Source organism: Caloenas nicobarica, chromosome 3 (assembly GCF_036013445.1).
Source record: "Caloenas nicobarica isolate bCalNic1 chromosome 3, bCalNic1.hap1, whole genome shotgun sequence".
Lineage (NCBI taxonomy): Eukaryota > Metazoa > Chordata > Aves > Columbiformes > Columbidae > Caloenas > Caloenas nicobarica.
In genome coordinates this window covers 104,480,090-104,499,859 of record NC_088247.1, presented here as the reverse complement: position 1 = coordinate 104,499,859, position 19,770 = coordinate 104,480,090, and the positions used below count along the sequence as shown (strand labels likewise).

General features: G+C 44.9%; 1 protein-coding gene across 1 annotated transcript in view; it reads right to left on the bottom strand.

The window, feature by feature from the left end:
• Window positions 1–367: 367 nt before the first annotated feature.
• CAPN13 (calpain 13) overlaps window positions 368–19,770 on the bottom strand; it is a 52,374-nt gene continuing 32,971 nt past the window's right edge. The window contains exons 12-21 of the mRNA XM_065632589.1: window positions 15,858–16,018; window positions 14,253–14,289; window positions 12,465–12,527; window positions 11,372–11,429; window positions 10,402–10,469; window positions 8,675–8,743; window positions 7,972–8,050; window positions 4,897–5,013; window positions 1,449–1,504; window positions 368–394 (exon numbers count right to left, since the gene is read on the bottom strand). Coding sequence (XP_065488661.1) covers window positions 368–394; window positions 1,449–1,504; window positions 4,897–5,013; window positions 7,972–8,050; window positions 8,675–8,743; window positions 10,402–10,469; window positions 11,372–11,429; window positions 12,465–12,527; window positions 14,253–14,289; window positions 15,858–16,018 — 735 coding nt within the window. The remainder of the gene's footprint in view (window positions 395–1,448; window positions 1,505–4,896; window positions 5,014–7,971; window positions 8,051–8,674; window positions 8,744–10,401; window positions 10,470–11,371; window positions 11,430–12,464; window positions 12,528–14,252; window positions 14,290–15,857; window positions 16,019–19,770) is intronic.

Below are 19,770 nucleotides of genomic sequence, written 5' to 3'. Positions count from 1 at the left end.
AGTTGCATCCCTCAGAAGAGAAAAAAGACAAGTTCTGCTAGTTTATCTATTGAAAATATATTACCTCAGGTGGAAACCGCAGGCAAGGGGCTGACGAGAGCCATTGGTGGTCTGAGCAACCAATAAGGCCATCAGCAATTCCCCAGAAAAAAAATGCCCTAAGTCCAATTCCCTTTGCAGCCCCTCTCATGCTGCAGCTCTCATCTTTTCTCTTTCTCTCAAAACCTGCCTCAACCCCAGGGTGAGCTATTTGTAAGGCCCTCACTCATGTTCACCTTGGCCACTCTAAGGGTACCCACCCCTTTCTTCTCAATATGTACGGTACTAAGGAGATCTCTTACCAGCCACTTGGTGCTCTGACATCCCTTTAGGTGTACATGACAAGAGTCAGCCACTGGAAAAAGGAGAAGAAAAGGTACAGTTACATAATGATGTTACACTAAGTCTTCAGACATGGGCCTTGGTACCTTCAGGCTGTGACCCAGTGACTGTAGTACTTTTGTCCTGCGCAGGAGAGTTAAGGAGGTTTGGAAATGCCTTTTTCTCTTATTACAATTCACACCTATAAACACTTTCCATATTTTGCTTTCCATGATAAAATATTGCAGTAGCTGCAGCAGGAGCAATTGCTGGGAAAAGACGGCACCTGTGTGATTGTGAGTGGAAGGGATGGCAGGCTCTGGGAATGCAGTTGCCCTACAGACCACCCCGTAAAACAGTTTCAGAGTTTCTGCTTGGAAACTGCTCAGCTTTAGGTGCAACAACGGTTTAATCAACTATGAGCCACTGAACTAACCACAGAGTGTAAACAGGAGATGGCAAAATTGTAAAAGTTTTTTTAAAAAACATCTTTTTAAACACTGTGTTGTCAAATAACAGTCCCCAGACTGATAAAATGCAGCACTCAGGCATATCACTACAGAGCACAGCAGGATTTTTGCTTCAGACTAGCTGATAAAAAGCTTGATGTATCCCCATTCGGCTAGCTATCCTTCAGGCTGTGCTTTTAAGACAAACAGCAGCAGCAAGCATTTGTCTGCAATTTCTTTCTTAAAACCAAGATGTTTCACAATTCAGAATTAACAGATGGGGCAGTAAGAAATGAGGGCTTTTTTTTTTTTTTTTCCCCCACTTCCTCAAAGTCACTTTGAGCAACATTTCCAGCAATGACAAAGCTGGCATCAGTAAGAGAAGACTCTGTGCTTTGGACGTGGATGGGCACCACTGAACTGTGCTCACCGTAGCGAGGCTGCGTGACTGGGGCCAGGGAACCCCAGGAAAATACCTCCCAGCTGCCCATTACGCACATCCAGTCAGGCAAAACCCTCAGCACTGTTGGTGAAAAAGCCCTAGCAACATACATCACACATCATCTTTAACTTCACCCTCCTGCTAACACACTTAGTGGTCCCACTTTGGACTGGGAGAGAACGAAGGAGCACTCTTACCTCCATCGCTGTCATCGAAATTTGTGATCCACTCCCTGCTAAGTTTTGAAATGCATCTAGGGATAGAACAAAGAAAATCATACTTCATGAGAAGGAAGCAAGAATGCAACGCAGACATGAGGCTGTGGCAGCTGAGGAGCGGACATGACCCCCATGTTGGGATGCTCTGCTTGGCTTGGCTGTCCACACGTGCTGTCCTGCTGAGCCACATTTCATTTCTGGGCTGGGTAACCCACTGCCTTGGCCCTTGGGTCACAGCCTGGGAAAGCATCACAACTGCAGGGCCAGAATTTGACAAAAGTGTAGGGAGTGCTCAATGTGACTGCTTTCATCTGCTCTCATAATTGGTTTCAATAGTAGCTCCTGCCTGAAGAATGACAGGAGAACAGTGAACTAATGAAACACGTCTTCCCACAGGGAAACTTTCTGTTGGTCCTTTTCCACCTTTCCTGGCAGTGAGTGATCACAGTGTGCCTTAACGAAAGTGATTCTCTTGAAGTCATTAGTATGCCTTGCAAGCTTTTCCCAGGGAATATAAATGCAGATGCTGCTGTTATTCAGCTAGAGTTAGAAATTAACATTGCTGGAAGTTTTCTGACAGAACACTTTGCCATCAGAAAACTTAAATCCATTCAAATATTGAATTTCTATGTACGCATTTATATTGCAATTTGTCTAGGAGAAATGTGTTTGGATAAAGTCAAAACAAAGTATTTTGAGTTCTTTTTATTTATCTTGAAATTACTTTTCTGCTAGAAATGTGCTGTTATAAACAGTAATAAAAAGTTGAAACAAATTTAAGTCTGACTATCCTTGAAAGACAGATTTCTCCAGGAGCCTGTTTTGCACCTTGGATGGAAAAGGCATTGTAAGATCATAAATGTTTCTAACCCTGCCTGGCTTTAGACAAAAGTGCAAGGCTGCTGGGAGAGTGTAGGAACAGGGCAGAAGAGCCCATTGCTCATCGGCCCCTTAGGAGGCAACCAGAGCTACCTATATGATCCAAAGCAGAGAAAAGCAGAGAGGAAAGCTGATGCAATGAAGCACATCCAGCCTATACTGTGCTGAAGAAAGGCACAGAACAAGGAAACCCCCATGTGGCACCCAGCCCCTTGGCAAGGTTGTATCTGCAGGGTTGGGCTTGCGCCCAGCGGTCCTTCCAGGAACAAATGGCAGCACTGAAGGTACCTCCTCTGGGCAGAGGTAAGTGTCCCTTTACTGCTTCATTAACTCCAGTTAAAGAGAGTGTGCAAAGAAGCTCCTGCTTTTGGTTGGGGTCTCATCTCTGGCTATCTTGAAAGGATAAGTAATGATTTAATGAGACCTGCTGCACTTATGTCATCATAAAAGTAGACTGACTTTTATTCCCACTTGGCACCCTTATCTCCTCCTGTAACCATTTTATTCACAATGGTTTGAAAAGTTTGAGAAATGTATTCCACATTAAACCCTCTGTAAAGTGATAACTGAAAGAGTTGAAAGCATATTAAGATACTCATTACAGACAGCAATGAAACTTTTAGAGATTCCTTTCCACATGGATGTAAAGGAGTTGTCTTCACAGTGCCACTTAAAATGTAAGAGAATCTTTTTTAACATGGAAAAAAATGCCACAGTAATAATTCAGGCATAAGAATTTTCAGCTACAGCAAGTGACATGTATAATCACAAAAAATGGATGCTTACAAGTTATCTGGTTTTTAATGAAAGCATTAAAATCAGGACACACTGACTTTCTGAGCTGCTTCTGCTGTACTCCCTTGAAATGAGATTTTAGGCAGTGTCATCTGGATGGATCCGCTGACCACTGTTGGCCCATAAAACATCAGTGGTAAAAACACATGGGCAAAAAATGAACACTCATTTCCATGCGCTGTGCAAACACAGTTCATTCCAAAGATTAACTAAATTGCTGCAGCAATGTTCTAGCACATGGTTCACATTTGCTGGGTTTGTTTAAGTACCAGTATGTCCAGTCAGAACACTTATAACAGTAAATATTATGCTTTTGTAAAACAGAATTCCATTTACTTTCAGGCAAAGGCTTATTTACAAACACTCCCTCCTTGCAATTGTTAGACAATAGGTGGACTCAACACAGGGCATGGGTTTGTCTTATCTGCTGAGAAGAACCTCAGACCTTCTGCTTACCAAAATATGGAGAGAACTTCACTGAAGTTGGTGGGAACATCTCTCCAGAGGAAAAAAAGAAAAAAAAAAGGGGGGCACATCTCTTGCTATGGTTCAGACTTCTCCAGATTTTAACCAAAAGATAAAGCCTTCCATTTGAGATGACATATCTCTTTCTTCTTCACTGGCCATGAATGCATGCAGTCTCCTCTCAGTGGTACCAGCAATGCTCCACACCACCCGGAGGAAGCTCTACTGTGGACCAGGTTGCTCAAACTTGTGTGGAAGGGCACCAGCATAAGGGCATATCTTGTTTTTAGAAAATGAGTTAGCATATAGGGGCTCTAAGAACAAGCCTGCAGACTCCAGGTTACATTCATGCAGTAAAAAAAAGGGACCGTCAGCTGAAGAAACTGAATATATGTTACCATTCCTGCTCATGAGGGAAAAACACAGGGCAGCATGGTGCCTCTGCAGCCCACAGGCACTCTGATGAGCTCTGATGGAAACCTGGGGGCTGACCTCCCTTCCAGCCCAGGTATCACTGTATTCCCTGCTGCTGCTTTCTCCCCGTGCTAAACTGCTCTCTACCAGGCAGCTGCTCCTGTGGGCAGGAGACAAATCGGGTTCTGGCAAACAGATTACCCAAAGGGATGCCTGGACTTCGGGCAAGTTTGTTATTTCCAGGCTATGCTGTTAGACATGCATTGTCACATGTAGCAGCATGTCCCTTGCCTCCTGCCACTGCCCTCAGTCTGGCTCTGCAGCCTCCCCCGGGAGGGACCCTGCTGCCACATTCTCTGTCTGATCCCAGGCCCCAGCACCAGAACTGGCCTGTTCTGGGCTCCCCAGTTTAAAAAGGACAAGGCATTACTGGAGAGAGTACAGTGGAGAGCTACAAAGATGATTAAGGGTCTGGAGCATCTTTCAGAGGAGAGACTGAGAGAGCTGGAGAAGAGAAGCTGAGAGGGGATCTTATCAATGTTTATAAATATCTCAAGGAGGGGTGTCAAGAGGATGGGACCAGACTCTTTCCAGTGGTGCCCGACAACAGGATGAGGGGCAATGGCCACAGACTGAAGCACAGGAGGTTCCATCTGAATATGAGGAGAAACTTCTTTACTTTGAGGGTGCCAGAGCCCTGGAACAGGCTGCCCAGAGAGGTTGTGGAGTCTCCTTCTCTGGAGGAGAAGGAGACCTGCCTGGACACATTCCTGTGTGATCTGCTCTGGGTGAACCTGCTCTAGCAGTTGTGTTGGACTAGATAATCTCCAGAAGTCCTTTCCAACCCCAAGCATTCTGTGATTCTGTGACTCACAGGTCATGGTTTCAAGGCGCAGCATGCAGCACACAAAGTCAGAGAAGCCAATTCTCCTGCCAGCATCACCATACCGCAGGGCCATCAGGTACAGGAGCTGCTCGTTGGCAGCCAGACCTGCAAAGGGAAGAAGAATGACAGCACTGGGGATACACTGCAGGACGATGGACCAGCTCTGATGGCCATGTGCACCCTGAAAAGAAGCTGGGGTCTTTCCTCAGCCCCCCACCCTGTCATGGCAGGTCTCTGCATCCCTGGACAGCAGCTTCCCCTTCCCCAGGTTTGTGCATGAGAGTCAGGGTAGGGTGATAGAAAATCAAAGTCCTTCTAGTCACCTGCTTGAATTGTGCCTTAGGTCAGAAAGCAGGGAACACTGAGCTAAATAATCAAGTGTTATCTCACTTTGCCTTTTTAGCTTTTATTTTCTGTAAGAAAGGGTGAGTTTATTTGGCTCGTAACTGTTAGTCTAAGCACAGAATTTACAATACCACTGTCGCTTTCTGCTAAACAGGGAGATAGTGCACACTCATACTATTATGCAGTATAGCATGCCTGGGATTCTTAATTTTTACATTTTCTCTTCTATTTGAAAATGGTAAAGGGTGCATTTCTTTTTTTTTTTATTAGCTGATTATTCAGTATTTGTGTCACAGTCTGTTTGGAAGGAAATTGGTATTCAATTGAATGAACAAAAATTGCCTTTTAGAATGACTCTTTTATTAGTTAAATAAAACTACCCTAAATGTGCTGGCTACATAAGAGAAATGATTTAAATATATTTTGAACTAAAAGCTGATTTGCTAAACAAAAGAGAACTTTTCTGCAGAGAGCTGGACTGATAGCTTCGATTTAATGCATTCATTGAGACTTCAGAAGAGTCTTATTTGCTCACTTCTAGTTTTTAGTGGCTCAGCTGGAAGAGAAGTAGCTTTCCTGCTTTTTCAACCAGTTCTAAACTTTTCAGGTTTAAATTAGGAGCCAAATTAGTTGAATAAGCAGAAAAGAAGGAAATTATTTCTCTACACCTGCAAAGGGGGAGATACAGCTGATGGAAGCGGGTTAATACAACGACAAACTGGTTGCATGACCCTAGTTGGAGGTCTACAGCAGGAAGCAGAATTAAAATGCTAAATATTTAAATAGTGGAAATACATTCGGATTTAAGATACATTTGAAATTAAGATAAACATTACTTTAGATTCATTTTCTGGAAGAAAAAGTAATTAAAAAAATCTAATTAATGAAATTTCTTCTTTGATTCTGGTTTTAAACCACTGCTGAGAACCACTGTCGTAGTGAACATTGAATCCTATCTCATTTTTAACCTTTTGAAGGCAGTGGGAATTCAGTCAAGCTCTCTCTGGAGAGCAGATTCTTGCAAGCATTGCAGTGCTGCTTACGAGATGCCATAATCATGTCTTACACTAATAAAACACAGACAATTTGGCATGGTCATTCTGGGATATACTTGCTCTGAAATCTGCTCACCTGGCAATGTCTCTCAATTAACCTCATCAGCAAGACTGAAGTGTAAGTCCTTTCTGTTCTCAAGACATTTCAGTTATGTGCCCTAGCTTATTTTTAAGGTTACTCCTCGCACCTTTTGTCTGCTGGATTCCTTTTCTTAGTTTTAGCCAAGCTTTAAAATACAGACTTCATGTTTCTCTTTTTTGTTTTGTTTTGTTTTGTTTTGTTTTGTTTTGTTTTGTTTTGTTACTATTTGTTACTATTATTTCGATGCATTTAATATTGCCAGTGAGGAGTTTGTAAATACCTCAGATCAATGCTCCTGCATTTCAGGGCAGTACTGCTGTTAATGCAGCCAGCCTGCTTTACTCTGGCAGAAAATTTGACCCATCATTATTATGCTTTGAAGCATTAGGAAAACAGTGAAAATTAAGCACAGCCTTCAGTGTTTTTCTGGGGAAAGCACTGCACACTTCATGGAACAACTGGCTGGGAGCTGTATTTAGACACATTAGTGCCATTCCCAGAGGCAGGACCATCCTCCCAAACTCTTTCTGGGGCTGTCCACTCCTTGCCGCTTAAAAGCCAGGACAGGGATCATCCTAATGCAAAGCCAGATTCAAATGCAACTGTCTGGCTCAGAAGGTGGCAAGAATGAGCTTATAATTTTCTTTTTACCCCCTGCTCAGAACTGCTTGTAGCCTAACATGTGCCGAATTTACCATTTAATAATGCCTTTTTATCCTTTCAAATAGCTGCAGATGTTTTGGCTGACAGGACTTCTCGATGTATAGTTTTCCTCTCAGTTTTACACTTTAGTGCCTTTCTCACAGAATGGACCTGGCAGCTTCTCTGTTGACATTTGGCACATTAGTGCTGTGCTCCTTGGGCAGATGCTAATGCTCTGGCCCTCGCTCAGCAAGAACAAAAAAATTATACATTCCCTGAGCTGACAGCTTCCACACATAGCAGTCCTGCACCAGGTTTCTCTTGGGGGTCCCACTCCAAGCTCCAGGTAGCCAAATGGGAGCTTCCCTACTGCAGGACTGGAAGAGGATTGCTGTCTCTGAGCTGTATTTCATGTACAAAGTCTCTGGAGAGATGACCCAGCTCAAACGCTTCACTCGTGTGAAGAAGTCGCATGCTCTCGTTGCAAGTTTCAGCATTCTTGTAGCCAACAGAGGTCAGTGCAAACTAAATAAATGTCTGTCATAGACTTAGTCATTGCCCTGGAGAGAAACTGCAGGAATTGGGGTAACTGCAAGCATTGGCTGCTCCTTGCTCCTTTCCTCTGTGGGATGTTTTGTCCATGACCTAGAGGGATGATGGACAGACCAGTTTGTAGGCTCTGGCCAGTGCTGTGCTGCTCTGCATCTCTCTGCTGGCTCCCCAGCTGCAGTTGCTCCCCAGCTGCAGTTTCTCCCCAAAATGAGCTTCCTGTTTCTATGCCATAAAACAATGCCAACCTCTGAGCACAGCTGTGATCTAACTGGCACCTCTCTGCAATCCAAACTGCCTTCTCCTTGAAGCTCTTTTTTCTTTCCTCTCATCCTTTCCTTTGCTGCCACAGGGACAAGAAAGGGAGCGGCTCTGCACCTGTGGATGTACCTGCTGTCTGTATCGCACTCTTGAATTCAGACACATCAAGAAATCCAGAATGATTTCTGTCTTCCTTGCTGAAGATATCCTAAAAAACAGCGTAAAGGCAGATTTCAAACCAGTATCAGCATTTCCCACATTTACTACTACAGCTAATTATGTAGGATGCTTTCCCTCCTGAATAAATAGGCTGCAAGGAAGTTCAGCAATGAGAAGGCATGACCATGACAAGGGAAACCTATTTCCAGAAGGCTCAGACAGTACGTTGTGGTGTAAGAAATCCCACAGTTTTGGGTGTGTAGAAGCTTTTTTGTTCACTCCCCCTGGTTTATGTGTGCAGGCAGCAATGGGAATACTCACACCTCCACTGACAAAAATACATACAAGCTTCCAAAAAAATTGCCAGTGGTGCACACAAACAGAGATCTCCATCAAATTCTGAGCCTGATTGTCCTTCCTACCTTTTCCCACTTTTACCTCAATATACCCTGTAGTAGAGAAGCCTCGGCTGCTTGTTTGGAGCACTTTACACACACCGCTGCTTCCTGAGTTCTCAGCCTTTGCATGAGAGGATGGAAATCTGACCCACTAAGCAAGCAACCTTTGCAACATTTTCCCCCCAGTGCTTTGATATCACAGAGCATCTGCTCCCTGCTGATGAAAAGCCCAAGAGTACAGTATTGGCAGAGAAGAGAGAGGAGCTTCCGTGTACCATGTACTTAGTGAGACTCCGCCAGAGGCTCCCGAACTCCTGCAGTGTGAGTCGTCCATTCGAGTTGAGCTGTGCATTTAGTTAAGGACTGAGCAGTTAATGAGAGCTAAACCTGGCTGTCTTTGTTCCTGAGAATGCTGCCTTCACATAAAGACATAAGATGCAGTCGCTTCTCTTTGTTACTTTGTGTTGAGAAAGCCAAGAGCTTTTCTGCTCTCAATTAAGCTTAGAGTTAAATTCACCTTCTTCGGCATGTTGCACAGCTGGCTCATACCTGTGCTCATAAAAACCACAAAAGGTTTCTATTTATATGGTGCCTTTAACCACAAAGCAACCTGCAGTGATGGCTTCAGTTGACACGTAGCCACTGAGCACAGAGGCCCCTGTGGACAAACATGACCCTGTACTCCAGACCACATGTGCACATTGCCTTGCTCCTGTGCATGAGTATTAGCTCTGGCTGGGTCCTCCTGGAGAAATAGGCACTGAAGGAGCCAAGATCATGAGGAGCCCACCGTGATGCGTGCACACGCTGCAGGCAAGAAAACACTTTCTCACCTGAGCTGCAAGAGCCCAGGGGTGTCAGCAGATACCCCCCAGGGATGCTCGAATGACTGAGTCAGTGAACCTGCTCCTCTCCCTACACCATCTAGGAGTCCTGGACAGACATGCACCTCACCTAATGCAGCTGAGGTGTTGAAAACTCCCTGAAAGCAAAACTCATCACCAGTGAAATACAAGCAGACAAGTGCCACTGCGATGAAACCTGAGTGAAAAAAAAAAAAGCTGATCTTGTCTTTGCAGGCCAGGATAGGTCACACTGTACATGGGTTGTATGCAGCCCAAAGAATGAAAAATTCATCTTGAATTAATGCAGAGCAGTGGCTTTGTCAGTTCTTTGCACGTGCCATGCATTCACAGTGCTCACAGCCCAGGAGGGGCTTTGGAAAGGGAGAAAAGTCTCTTTCACTGGCTAGATGCAGAAAGCTGGAAAGAGAGAGGGACTTCTGGTCATTTTTATTCATCCCCTGGCAGTTTGTAAAGGTCTGAAAATGTCTTGGAGTTATTTCAAGGCATGGAAGAAAAGAGACAGTGAGCAAGCAAGGGGGAGAAAACACACAGAAAAGAACTTATGTTTTCATCAAGGCTCCCTCTTGTTCTACAACAGCCAGCAATGTATTTCCAGTGTTGTCTTGTTAACAGTAAAAAAACTGTGTGATTCATCTAAATACGGAAGGTACACTGGAAGGGATGAATGGCCTGCCAGGCAAGTGCCTGTGGTTCAACAGTGACAGCACTTCTCCCTCTAATGCCAGCTTTGCTGGCAATGCTGGCAGCCTGCTCCAGCTGCCATCACAGGCCAATGTGGTTGCATTCGTGATGGAAGAGCCGAGCTCCTCCTGAGCTTTGTGCTGCCGCCTCATCTCAGGCTCTGCCTGGGACCCTGCGCCCAAGGGTGAGGGTTGGCCAAGCCCTGGGCCCTGCAGAGGGGAAAATGAGAGCAAAGAGTCAGCTGGTAGCAGAAGGCTGACTCTCACCTGTCAGCAGAGGCACCAGGGCCAGGGCATGCAAAGCAAAGTCCTGCACAGACTCTGGGACAGTTATTTATTGAGGACTGTGACTAATATTTACTTGCAGGTTCTCACACTGGGATGCTCAGCTCAGGCATAATTCAAGGCAAGGGTGGGCAGCACCAGGGAAGTTTATTGCTCTTGCTGAAAGGATACATCCATCAGAGCTAAAATGCCTCTGCATGAATCGAAGCTGAATCTTCCTCCCAGGCTGGTCATTTCATCTGCAAGGATTGACAAAACAGAAGGAATCAAAGAAAACGAGGGGGATGACAGAGGTACCAGGTCACCATTCGGAGGGAAGGAGGACACCAGTCTGAAGGCTCATGTAGCTAAAAAGCCCCAAATCTGTCTCAGGGTCTCCAACAGCAGCAAGAGCTACATGTCAGACTGAAGTCCACTGAGGGAGTCTGACATGTCTCAGACAACTCTGCTGCTCCCTTCCTTGAGACAGGTGCCCTGTTTTGGCTCACAGGTAGCTACTCTGCACAGTCCCATGCTGTTTTCAAGGTGGGCAGGATAAGAAGGCTGGGAAATGCTGAAACCCAGCTTCAGGCCTCCTCAGAGGAGCGATGCAAGCCAGGGCTGGACTGGAAGGAACTGGGTGACAGTGAGGAGAGTGGGAGGCACAGCTCCCCGAGGTGCTCACTGGTGCAGACCAGACAGAGACTGAGTTCCTGCTGCAATTGGTGGGGCACAGAGCAGGTAGGGGTGCTCATGGGGGCCGCAGGGACACACAGGTGAAGGGCAGCATGGGGTATGGTAAGTCTGCTGAGCAGAGGCTATCCCACAGCAGAACTAAGAGGGGAAGGTGAAATTTGGTTGTCAAACAGATGCACAGCTTTGGTGACAGACAGGCATTAAAGAGTCTATCAGCAGCTGTTCTGGGTTCCATCACCTTCTTCACGTGAACATTACTTTGATTAACAAAAAAAAGTATAAAAGCAACCTGTTCCAAAGGAACCCTGGTAGAGGCACTTCTCATTCTTCAAGATCCAACAGCACAGTAAGCCACACTGAGGATTTTTAGAGGACCATCAGGACACCACTAAATCCTCTGTCTAATTTACACTAGATTAAGGACAGGGAAGCACCAAAGACATTAGCTGGGTTGTAAAAGCTTTACCTTGCAGGATCACTTCATTAAGGAGGTGTTGCAGCTGTGAGGCATCAATAGTTGAGTCCTAATGCAGAGTAAAATGCAAAGAGAGGTCTGTGAGCATCAGGTTTTCTCTGTGTCACTTTTGCCTCAAAATTCTTTACTCATACACAGTGGCAACCAGGAAGGACCTCTGTTTAAGCCAGAGGAGCAACAGCACCCCCATTGGAGCATAGCAAAGCCCTCCACACTGCTGGGCCACTCTTGCCCTTCCCTACAAGAGTCTGCAGGGGAGTTATAGATGCTCTCCATCACTGTGGGATATTTCCAGCAGTGATGGGAACGCTTGCTGACTTGACCAGCCCCTAGCTGGGGAGTTGCCAATAGGCAGGCACAGCAGGCAGCTCGTGAGCAGGCTGGGAGCAGGAGTGCTGCTGCCTGCTTCCCTCTGAGCCACCCAGCCCCTCAGTGAACCTGACTGCCTCCCTCCTGAGACAGCTCCAGGGCATTCAGCATGGCACCAGTGTTCATTTTCACCTTCACACATTGATATAGCTATTAACTGCAAGAGGTCTATTGTGCAAAGACTTTTGGCAGTGATTTTTTTTCCTCTTGAGTAAGTTGAGGAGTTCTTTATAACAGTTTATTAAACCATTAACAGCATCTCCTGTGAACACACAGAGTTTGGCTCAGAAAGAGCAGGAATCAATTACGCAAATGCTTACTGATGTCTGGTTTCCAAATGCCGTGAAGGCAAATGGAAAATGATGCTGATGAGAGGGGGGAATACCCAAGGCTTTCTAATTGCTTTCAGTAAATAAACAAGCAAAAAAAAAAAAAGTACACATGTAAGCCCATCACCAGCACAACCACAGGTCTCCAATCCTCCTCTGACACATGGGGCTAGCCAGTCCATCCCAGCTGAATGTCCCATTTTTCTGGGAGTTTTGGCAGGTCAATCAATACTATTTTCAGGGTATCCACTTGAGAATGGAGCTACATTTCCAAAAAAACATTTTTCTAAATGGATTTGTATCAACATCATAGGTCAGTTTTATTTTTGCAAGTCCACATGCCTGTTTTATTTTTATTTTTCAGCAAGATGTTTTAGATAGGATACCTGCTTAGCGTATCTTAGGAAGACAGCCTTATAGGAGCTGTCCTGGTTCTGTCTTGGTTCATCCTGTATCAAAGACAAAGTATATGCATAAATAATTCAGTTACAAAACAACTGTAGGCAGAAGTCTGCAGATCCAAACAGCACTTTAGAGAGGACAGGCAATGTACAGTACAGGCTGCAGTTTTAACACTCCAAAAGTAAAGTGGACTATGAGCAAGGAACAGCTACTGAAATGAAGGAAGAAACGTAGTTTGGATGTCACCACTCAGTACAACCAGGAGGGAGCAGCTCGAGGCCTGAGGAAGGCAACAGAACACATCTGAGCTGGAGTTCGGTAAGTCAATACATGTATTGAGTATAGAGATACGAAGTCTGATCCTTATTAATGTCCCTCAGCTGAAACCAGTGGCTTAGGGTATGTGAAGATTCACATGAACCAAGAAAACAGAGCAGGAGTAGGCTTTTCCTTTTCTGTTGTTCCTTCTCAACCCCAAGGCAGGCTCAGCTGTACCTGAGCAATTGCAATTCAATGCTTAAGGGATTTTTTTCAACCCTACAGTAAGGAGATCCTCCAAGCACTAAGGGGAACTATCCTTAACATTATAACATTTCCCAAAAAAATCTAAGCCTAAGCCCCAATGCCTTCAGCTCTACGTGAGATAATTCACACCAGTGAAGCCCAAACACCTGAACAAGAGCAGAAAGCATGGGTACTATAAATCATCAAAGTCAAAACATTGGCTAATGACAACAGCCAAGTAAACTGACAGCTTGTCAGTAGAAAGAGATAATAAGCCACCATTTACACTACCCCTCTAATGGGGCTTAATTGCGGGCTGGAAAATGAATCACAAGGAAAGGACTCTTGTTTTCTGTTCTTCTGAGGCAGCTTTACGCCTTTGGCTTCAAAGACCTGCACAGAGTTTGCTCTGCTATAAATAACAGCCTCACAGCCACAGGGTTTTGCCAGCAACCAGTGAGGCAGCAGCAGGGTCCAGACCAGCTCCGGCAATTTGCACAGTTCACAGCAGCAGATGGTATCTGGGCTAGATAGGCTGAAATGTGGGTTGAACTAGAGGCACAACCAGTTTTGAAGTGTAATTTCCCTTATGTCTGTGAAGATATCCTGATGAAAATCAGAATAAATCTAGTTTGGGCCTCACCTCTATGGACTTCTGTGCTTGATAGGGTGCAAGCACTTAAATGAAGCCATTCCCAAGGGGAAAGCACATATGATCCCACTCTCAGGTGTGAGGTCTTTTTAAAAGAGGTTAAACTCAGGCTGGGACCTTTACAAAGTTTCCCCCTCTCTCCTCCTTAGATACATAACTATTTTATAGACATTGTAAGAATTTAGTATCTTTGAAATGTTCTCCCCTCTGCTATATTTGGTTACTCAAAGTGTTAAAGGTGACAAAGTGGAAAGGAACAGGTCGACAGAGACAGAGAGTGGAAAGATGGATGGGTCAACAGAGGGACTGTATAGATTTGTTTCCTTCCAAAATCAGGCTCTGAAAGAGACATATGTAAAGAGGAAGGGCTTTGGTGTCACTCCCATCTCTCCAGAAAGGTATCCCAGGCTGGTCACCTGCTCTTCCAGCATGGCCGCAGGGTGCCAGGGTCAAATCCTGGGACAGGTACTGGGTGGTGAAAGGAGAGAAATGCAAAGTGGTGCCTGGTATGTAGGGAAAGACAAAGAGGAGTCAGTAGAAGTGGCTACAAAATAGTCAGGTCCCTGGGAACCATTCACCACCACCAGTATCTACATCAGTTTTCACAGACTCTTACCATTGGCAGTGCTAGGCTGGGCAGGGAGTTCGAGTTCCTAGAAAAGAGTTACAAGAGTCAAACCGAGAGAGAACGGGCCTTTTCAGAGCACTGATTTGCAGGTGTGGCAGAAGACAGGCACCAACAGGAGCACTCACCCAGCCTGTGGCTCCATAAGATGCTCAGCACCCACACCTCCCAGCCTGTTCCAGTTCAGCCAAGCCTGTTGCACCCATCCTGGGTCTCTCTTTGCAACCAGACATGAGCAGGTCTGAGTCTCTGGCTGGTCTGGGGCCACTGCCTTCCCCGAGCCAGCCCTGCTGGCAACAGCAGCAGAGAAAGGGTGACTAGTCTCACTCTGAGCATGCCAGGACTAGCCTCACCACACAGAAGACAGAGCTGCCCTGCCTTGAGCCATATAAAATTTTCACCTGCTTTCTCTTTGCCTAGTTTAATAGTCATGAATAAAAACAGCATCTGGGCTATTAAAAGGCAACATCTTTTAAATGTCAGCAGACTGCCTGAAATTGAGCTTGGATCACCATTCCTTCTGAGACTTGCTTAGTAGCAACATTCAGTACTTGTGTTTTGCTTTTGGTAAAGAAATTAGGCAAACTAGATGTCATTTTTATAGTATCTGGTCTACTTTATAAGGTGAGTTCTACAGAGACCCACAGGAAGGGCATCCCCATGCTTGGCCTGGTCCAGGAAGGTGTGTGAGAGCCACAGGCTCTCCTGGAGAGACCTGCCTACCAAGGCTGAGCCATTGTGTGCATGACTCATCACGCTGAAGGCAGTCCAGCCCAGAGCACAGACGTCTCATGTTTGTTTTTCATAACTGAGGAGTTGCCTTTGTCAGTTTTGGGCTATTTTTGCCAGAGGCCAAAGCCTAGAAAGCAATCGCATTATTAAGATAGTGGCCCATGAGGTAAGAGCTGCAATCGCCTCCACTATAAAGCTCACTGAAGGAAAGCCACTACACCTCTGATGCTTGAAGGTCATTTGGTAAGGCTGAATGCTGGGGCTTGGTCTTTGCAAACAGCACACCCAGATATTCATATGAAAATGTGGTAATAGCTGCCTTTGAATTAAAGAAGATAACATTTTTCCACCAAACTTATCTTCAAGGCCCATCTCACACCCACAGGGATCCATACCAGCCTGTCTGTGAGATGGATGTGTGCAAGGATCAAGGCTTTTCACTACTCTTTGCTTCTCTTGGTCCTGCTCTGAGCAGAATGGGATCTGGTCCATCTGGCATAACACAAGAAACTACACAACAGCTGCTAAAAAAACAAGTTCTGTCTTCCTTTCATTAAAGGGAGATTTCCCCACAATTAGGTGAGGCATATCTCACAATTATTGCTTGCCTGTGTGGCTCCGTACCAAAGCTGAGACCCTTGGTAGCTGCAGATGAGCTATTGCCTGTTCTACAGCGGCCACCGCTATGCACCTGACTATACATCTGACCTCCCTCAACATGGTACTTAACACTTGGCTGTGTCTTCCCAACATGCTTCTAGAGTACATTAAAATCAAATTGCCCCATTAGTTATCTTGACATTAAATTGTTAAATCCTGGCACACTGTAAGTCGAGGGCCTACAAGGAGTACTTATCATCTTACTCATTGTAGTCTTGATTCTTCACAAAAATTCGTAAGAGAAATTCAAATTCTTGGTCCTCTGTTGTAGTGGGAATGACAGCATAGGTTCCTGGGCTCAGGATAAAGTAGTTGGTCACATCTCGGGTCAGGGAAAAATTCTGTTCCAGAACTTTGGAGTTCTCCTGAAAGAAAAATACAGCTGGCTATCTCCCATCCATGTCAGGAACTAAAGTAAATCAAAAAGTACACCCACAGCAGCCTTGCATTTCCACAGCTCCCTAAATGCACACTGCATCTAACATGCCTTAACCTCCCCAGCGGCATCAAAAGTCCATCCAGGTGACAGACTTTGTTCAAGGACACATCAAAAATGCACAAGAGTGGAAGAACTGAAAGAAACAGAAGGCAAAATTTATGTAAGTGGATTTGAAGAGAACTTCAATTAACATTAAGCAGGCTGGAGTTCATGAAGGAATCAAGGATGAATACTCTTACTAAAACTTCCTTGAGATCTAGCATAACTCAGAGTGGTCAGAGAGCTCACTAAGCATCTTACCTAGATAACACCACTTCAAAAAATCATGACCCAAACCTTCCACTAAGTGTCACAAGAAAATAGAATATTCTGATCTTCCTTCTGTTATTCCAGTATTTTTGCTGAGATGAAACAAATATAATGCAACAGCTATTACTATGATGACATGTAAAGATAGCATAATAAAAAACCCTTACTAAACATATTCCCCAAAATACATCAGCATGTATAAATTCCATTTAGAATGGTTATACAGCGTGGCAGAGTTATTTATGAGCCATGCCTTTGGGAGAAAATAACATAAAACTGCTATTTGGGGAGAAAAAAAAAAAAGATGACTACTGTTACAGACAGCTGGGAGGTATGTAGACTGCCAAGTATTATAGGTCGGATCTTGAACAGATAGAAATGGGCAGTGCTGCAAAGAAATAAATGGTGTTATCTTTTTTTTTTACTTTTGGGTCTCATTTCACATTCCTTCTGGTAAAAAGTAGAAGAAGATTAATATCTCAATGGAGTCAAAACCGATATGAGATAAGAATCAGCTCTATCACACAACATTAAGCTTCCCTCACAGCCATGTATTAGTGTTCCACGTCTATATTTAATCAAAGGTTTCCTAGAGCTATCAGATATGTCCATTCTGGTTTGCATCCTTTTCTCACTGTATTCCTCTCTCATTCTACCAAGGGATAATACCCTTTTTACTTCACAGCAACAATTTGATGCATCTAAAAAAGTACTGAACAATGAATGATGCTGCTAACGAGTAACGGCAGTGAAAGCAGTTGAGGGAGGAAGGGTGCAGCCACATGAACCTCAGCACTTGCTAAATCTTGCATCAAGAAAACCCCTTGTAAACTTCTATGCACAGATGGCACCTCTGACTGCCGTCAGACACTGAGGCTAGACTCTGGGAAGTAAGCCAAGGGAATAGAGCTTGTACACCTATGTGGCAGTTGCACACACTCCGATGAGATCCTGAGCTTTCAACAGGACAATTGACGGGTCTTTAGCACATTTTGTGCCCCACTGTGCCTGTCCTCATGTAGGCACCTTAGTCAACAGATACTGACAGTCATGTCCCTCCACCCTGTATCACGATGACTCCTCACATTCATTTTCCCCTGGCTGGGGGAGCAGGTGGGGTGGGACCCTCAATCAATAGACAGGGTCCTCAGCAAAGGAGGTGCCCAGGCCCAGAGAAGCTTCTGGACCATGCTCATAATGATCACAGCCAGACCTGGCCTGGCTATAAAATGGGGCCCCTGCTGAAGACCCCCTTTGAGCGGTCTTGGAGCAGCGGGTTTGTGAATAGAGCCTTCCCCTTAGATTGGGATGCCATCTAAGGAGACTTCCCGGGATTGAGTGCCCTCACGTTATCCTCAGTGAGTGATTTTCTTCTGGATAAGTCCTTGAGTGAGACCTTGCCACCCCAGGCAAGTGATTATTTCTTCTGGGTACCTTTGAGTGAAAGAGGCCTCTTCTTCTTGTGAGTGCCTGTACACTACGGATCATCATACCTGTGTGGTCATACGGTAAAAATATCCCCACTGGTGTATCGAACCTGCAGTTTATTAAATGTTGCTGGTGCCGGATAATTTTGGATAAATCTTGTTTTCAGCTGATTCTCTGCTAAGCAGTTCTGGTTAGAATAAAGTCTATTTGGAGCTTATTGCCAGCCTAAATTGATTTCTGGGGTGCCTGCATGACAACCTATCCTGGTTTTAGCTCCTGGACTTGGCTTTTGCTTCTACCAGGGCAGGACACTAGGCTGGCTGTGAGCAGCTGAAAGAACAGCTCTCATGTTAAAATTCTTAGGCTGTGTCCATGGGGGAATATTTCCTGTATAATCTACTATATGGATTTGTACCAATAACATTACATTTCTAAAAGCTACAGCGTGACAGAGCAGCATGACATTCCCCTTTCCCTCATTGACCAGGTGCTCCACAGTAGTTCGGTGCCCCTTGTAATGGCTTGTTCTGGCCTTGCCCTTCAGCTTCTGCACAGGAGATCATCTGGGATCAGAAGACAAAACTGAGCCTGCGGTGAGACAGCCCACAGAGGCTGTGTCTCATCAAATTTCATCCATCCTTGCGAATATACCAAGAGAGAAAAAACAAATGAAGACATCTGAGCATCAATGGGAGGGGAAGAAAGAAGTTTTAAATATAAAGCAAGAGTAGAGCAAATCTGTCCTCTGTCTACTTCCTGATTAAACAACCTCTTTTCAAGGGACCCAAGACTTATGCCATCACCTCCCAGTGAAAATTCTGTCAAAATAGGTAACTAATCAAGGTGGGCAGGCATCATGCAAGAGCATGCAGGGATCTCCATGTCTGGTGACTGTTAGGGGGCAGCTCATGAGGATGCTAGAAGCAGTGAATTCCCCATTTACCAGGAGCAGCAGCTTCTTCTGAGTGGCACAGTTGGCCCCATGGAGCCCTGCAGGGCTGATATCTGCATCAAGCAGAGGATCTCCTTGTGTAGGGACAGTGAATTCCACTGGCTCGAGGGATACTCTTTTTATTATATTTTTATTTTTCAGACACTGGTTTTCATGAGCTACAAAGCTATGCTCTTATTTAATGAGAAGCTATTAGACTTAAAGAATCAATTATTCAAAGTCTGGGACTAGAGCAAACCTCTCCAGTGATTAGGAGAATGTGAAGTTAGGGTCATAATAATCTCTGGTTCCTTTTATTCTTCAAATTAAGAACAACCCCCTCCTACTCCCCCCAACCTACAACAAAAACACTTTGGAAAAGGCTAGCACCTATCTACACTAGCAATTGCACTTTCAGTAAGCCCACTAATGCTATGATAAGAACTGCCCTTGAGATGGCAGCTCCCTGGATGGTCACCAAGAAAACAAAACAAACAACCAAACCAAAACAATTGTGGTAGAGGTCCCAGGTCTGAGTGAATTGCCTTTGCACTAGTCTTGAGCAAAGTCTTCCATATATTTTGCAAAATGGTTTTACATGACATTTCTGTGATAGAAAAGAGGAGGTGAGCAGGACAGGCCTATTTTGGGGGCCATTCTATTCCCTGCTAGACCTGAAGTACTGCTCGAGTGCTGTGGTTAGTGCTGCCTGCTGTGCTTGGTGCTGGGCCAATAAGGCATGTCACCAGTACTGCTGGGCACAGAGGATATTGCCCTGGCATCTCTTGCAACCTATGAACCCCCCGGGTTTCTCCAGGACTGTTTTGAGGTGCTACAGAACTGAAAGTTCAACCTTTCCTCTCTTAAGACATGAATAAAGGAAACTAAGCCTGCCTAACTCTACTTTTCTTGTGATGTTCTAAGATAGCAGGCATTGAGAGGTTCACTCCAAATACTGACTGCTCTCCTCTTACAGCCCAAAAGGCAGTTCAGTCTTTCATTTCAGTGTA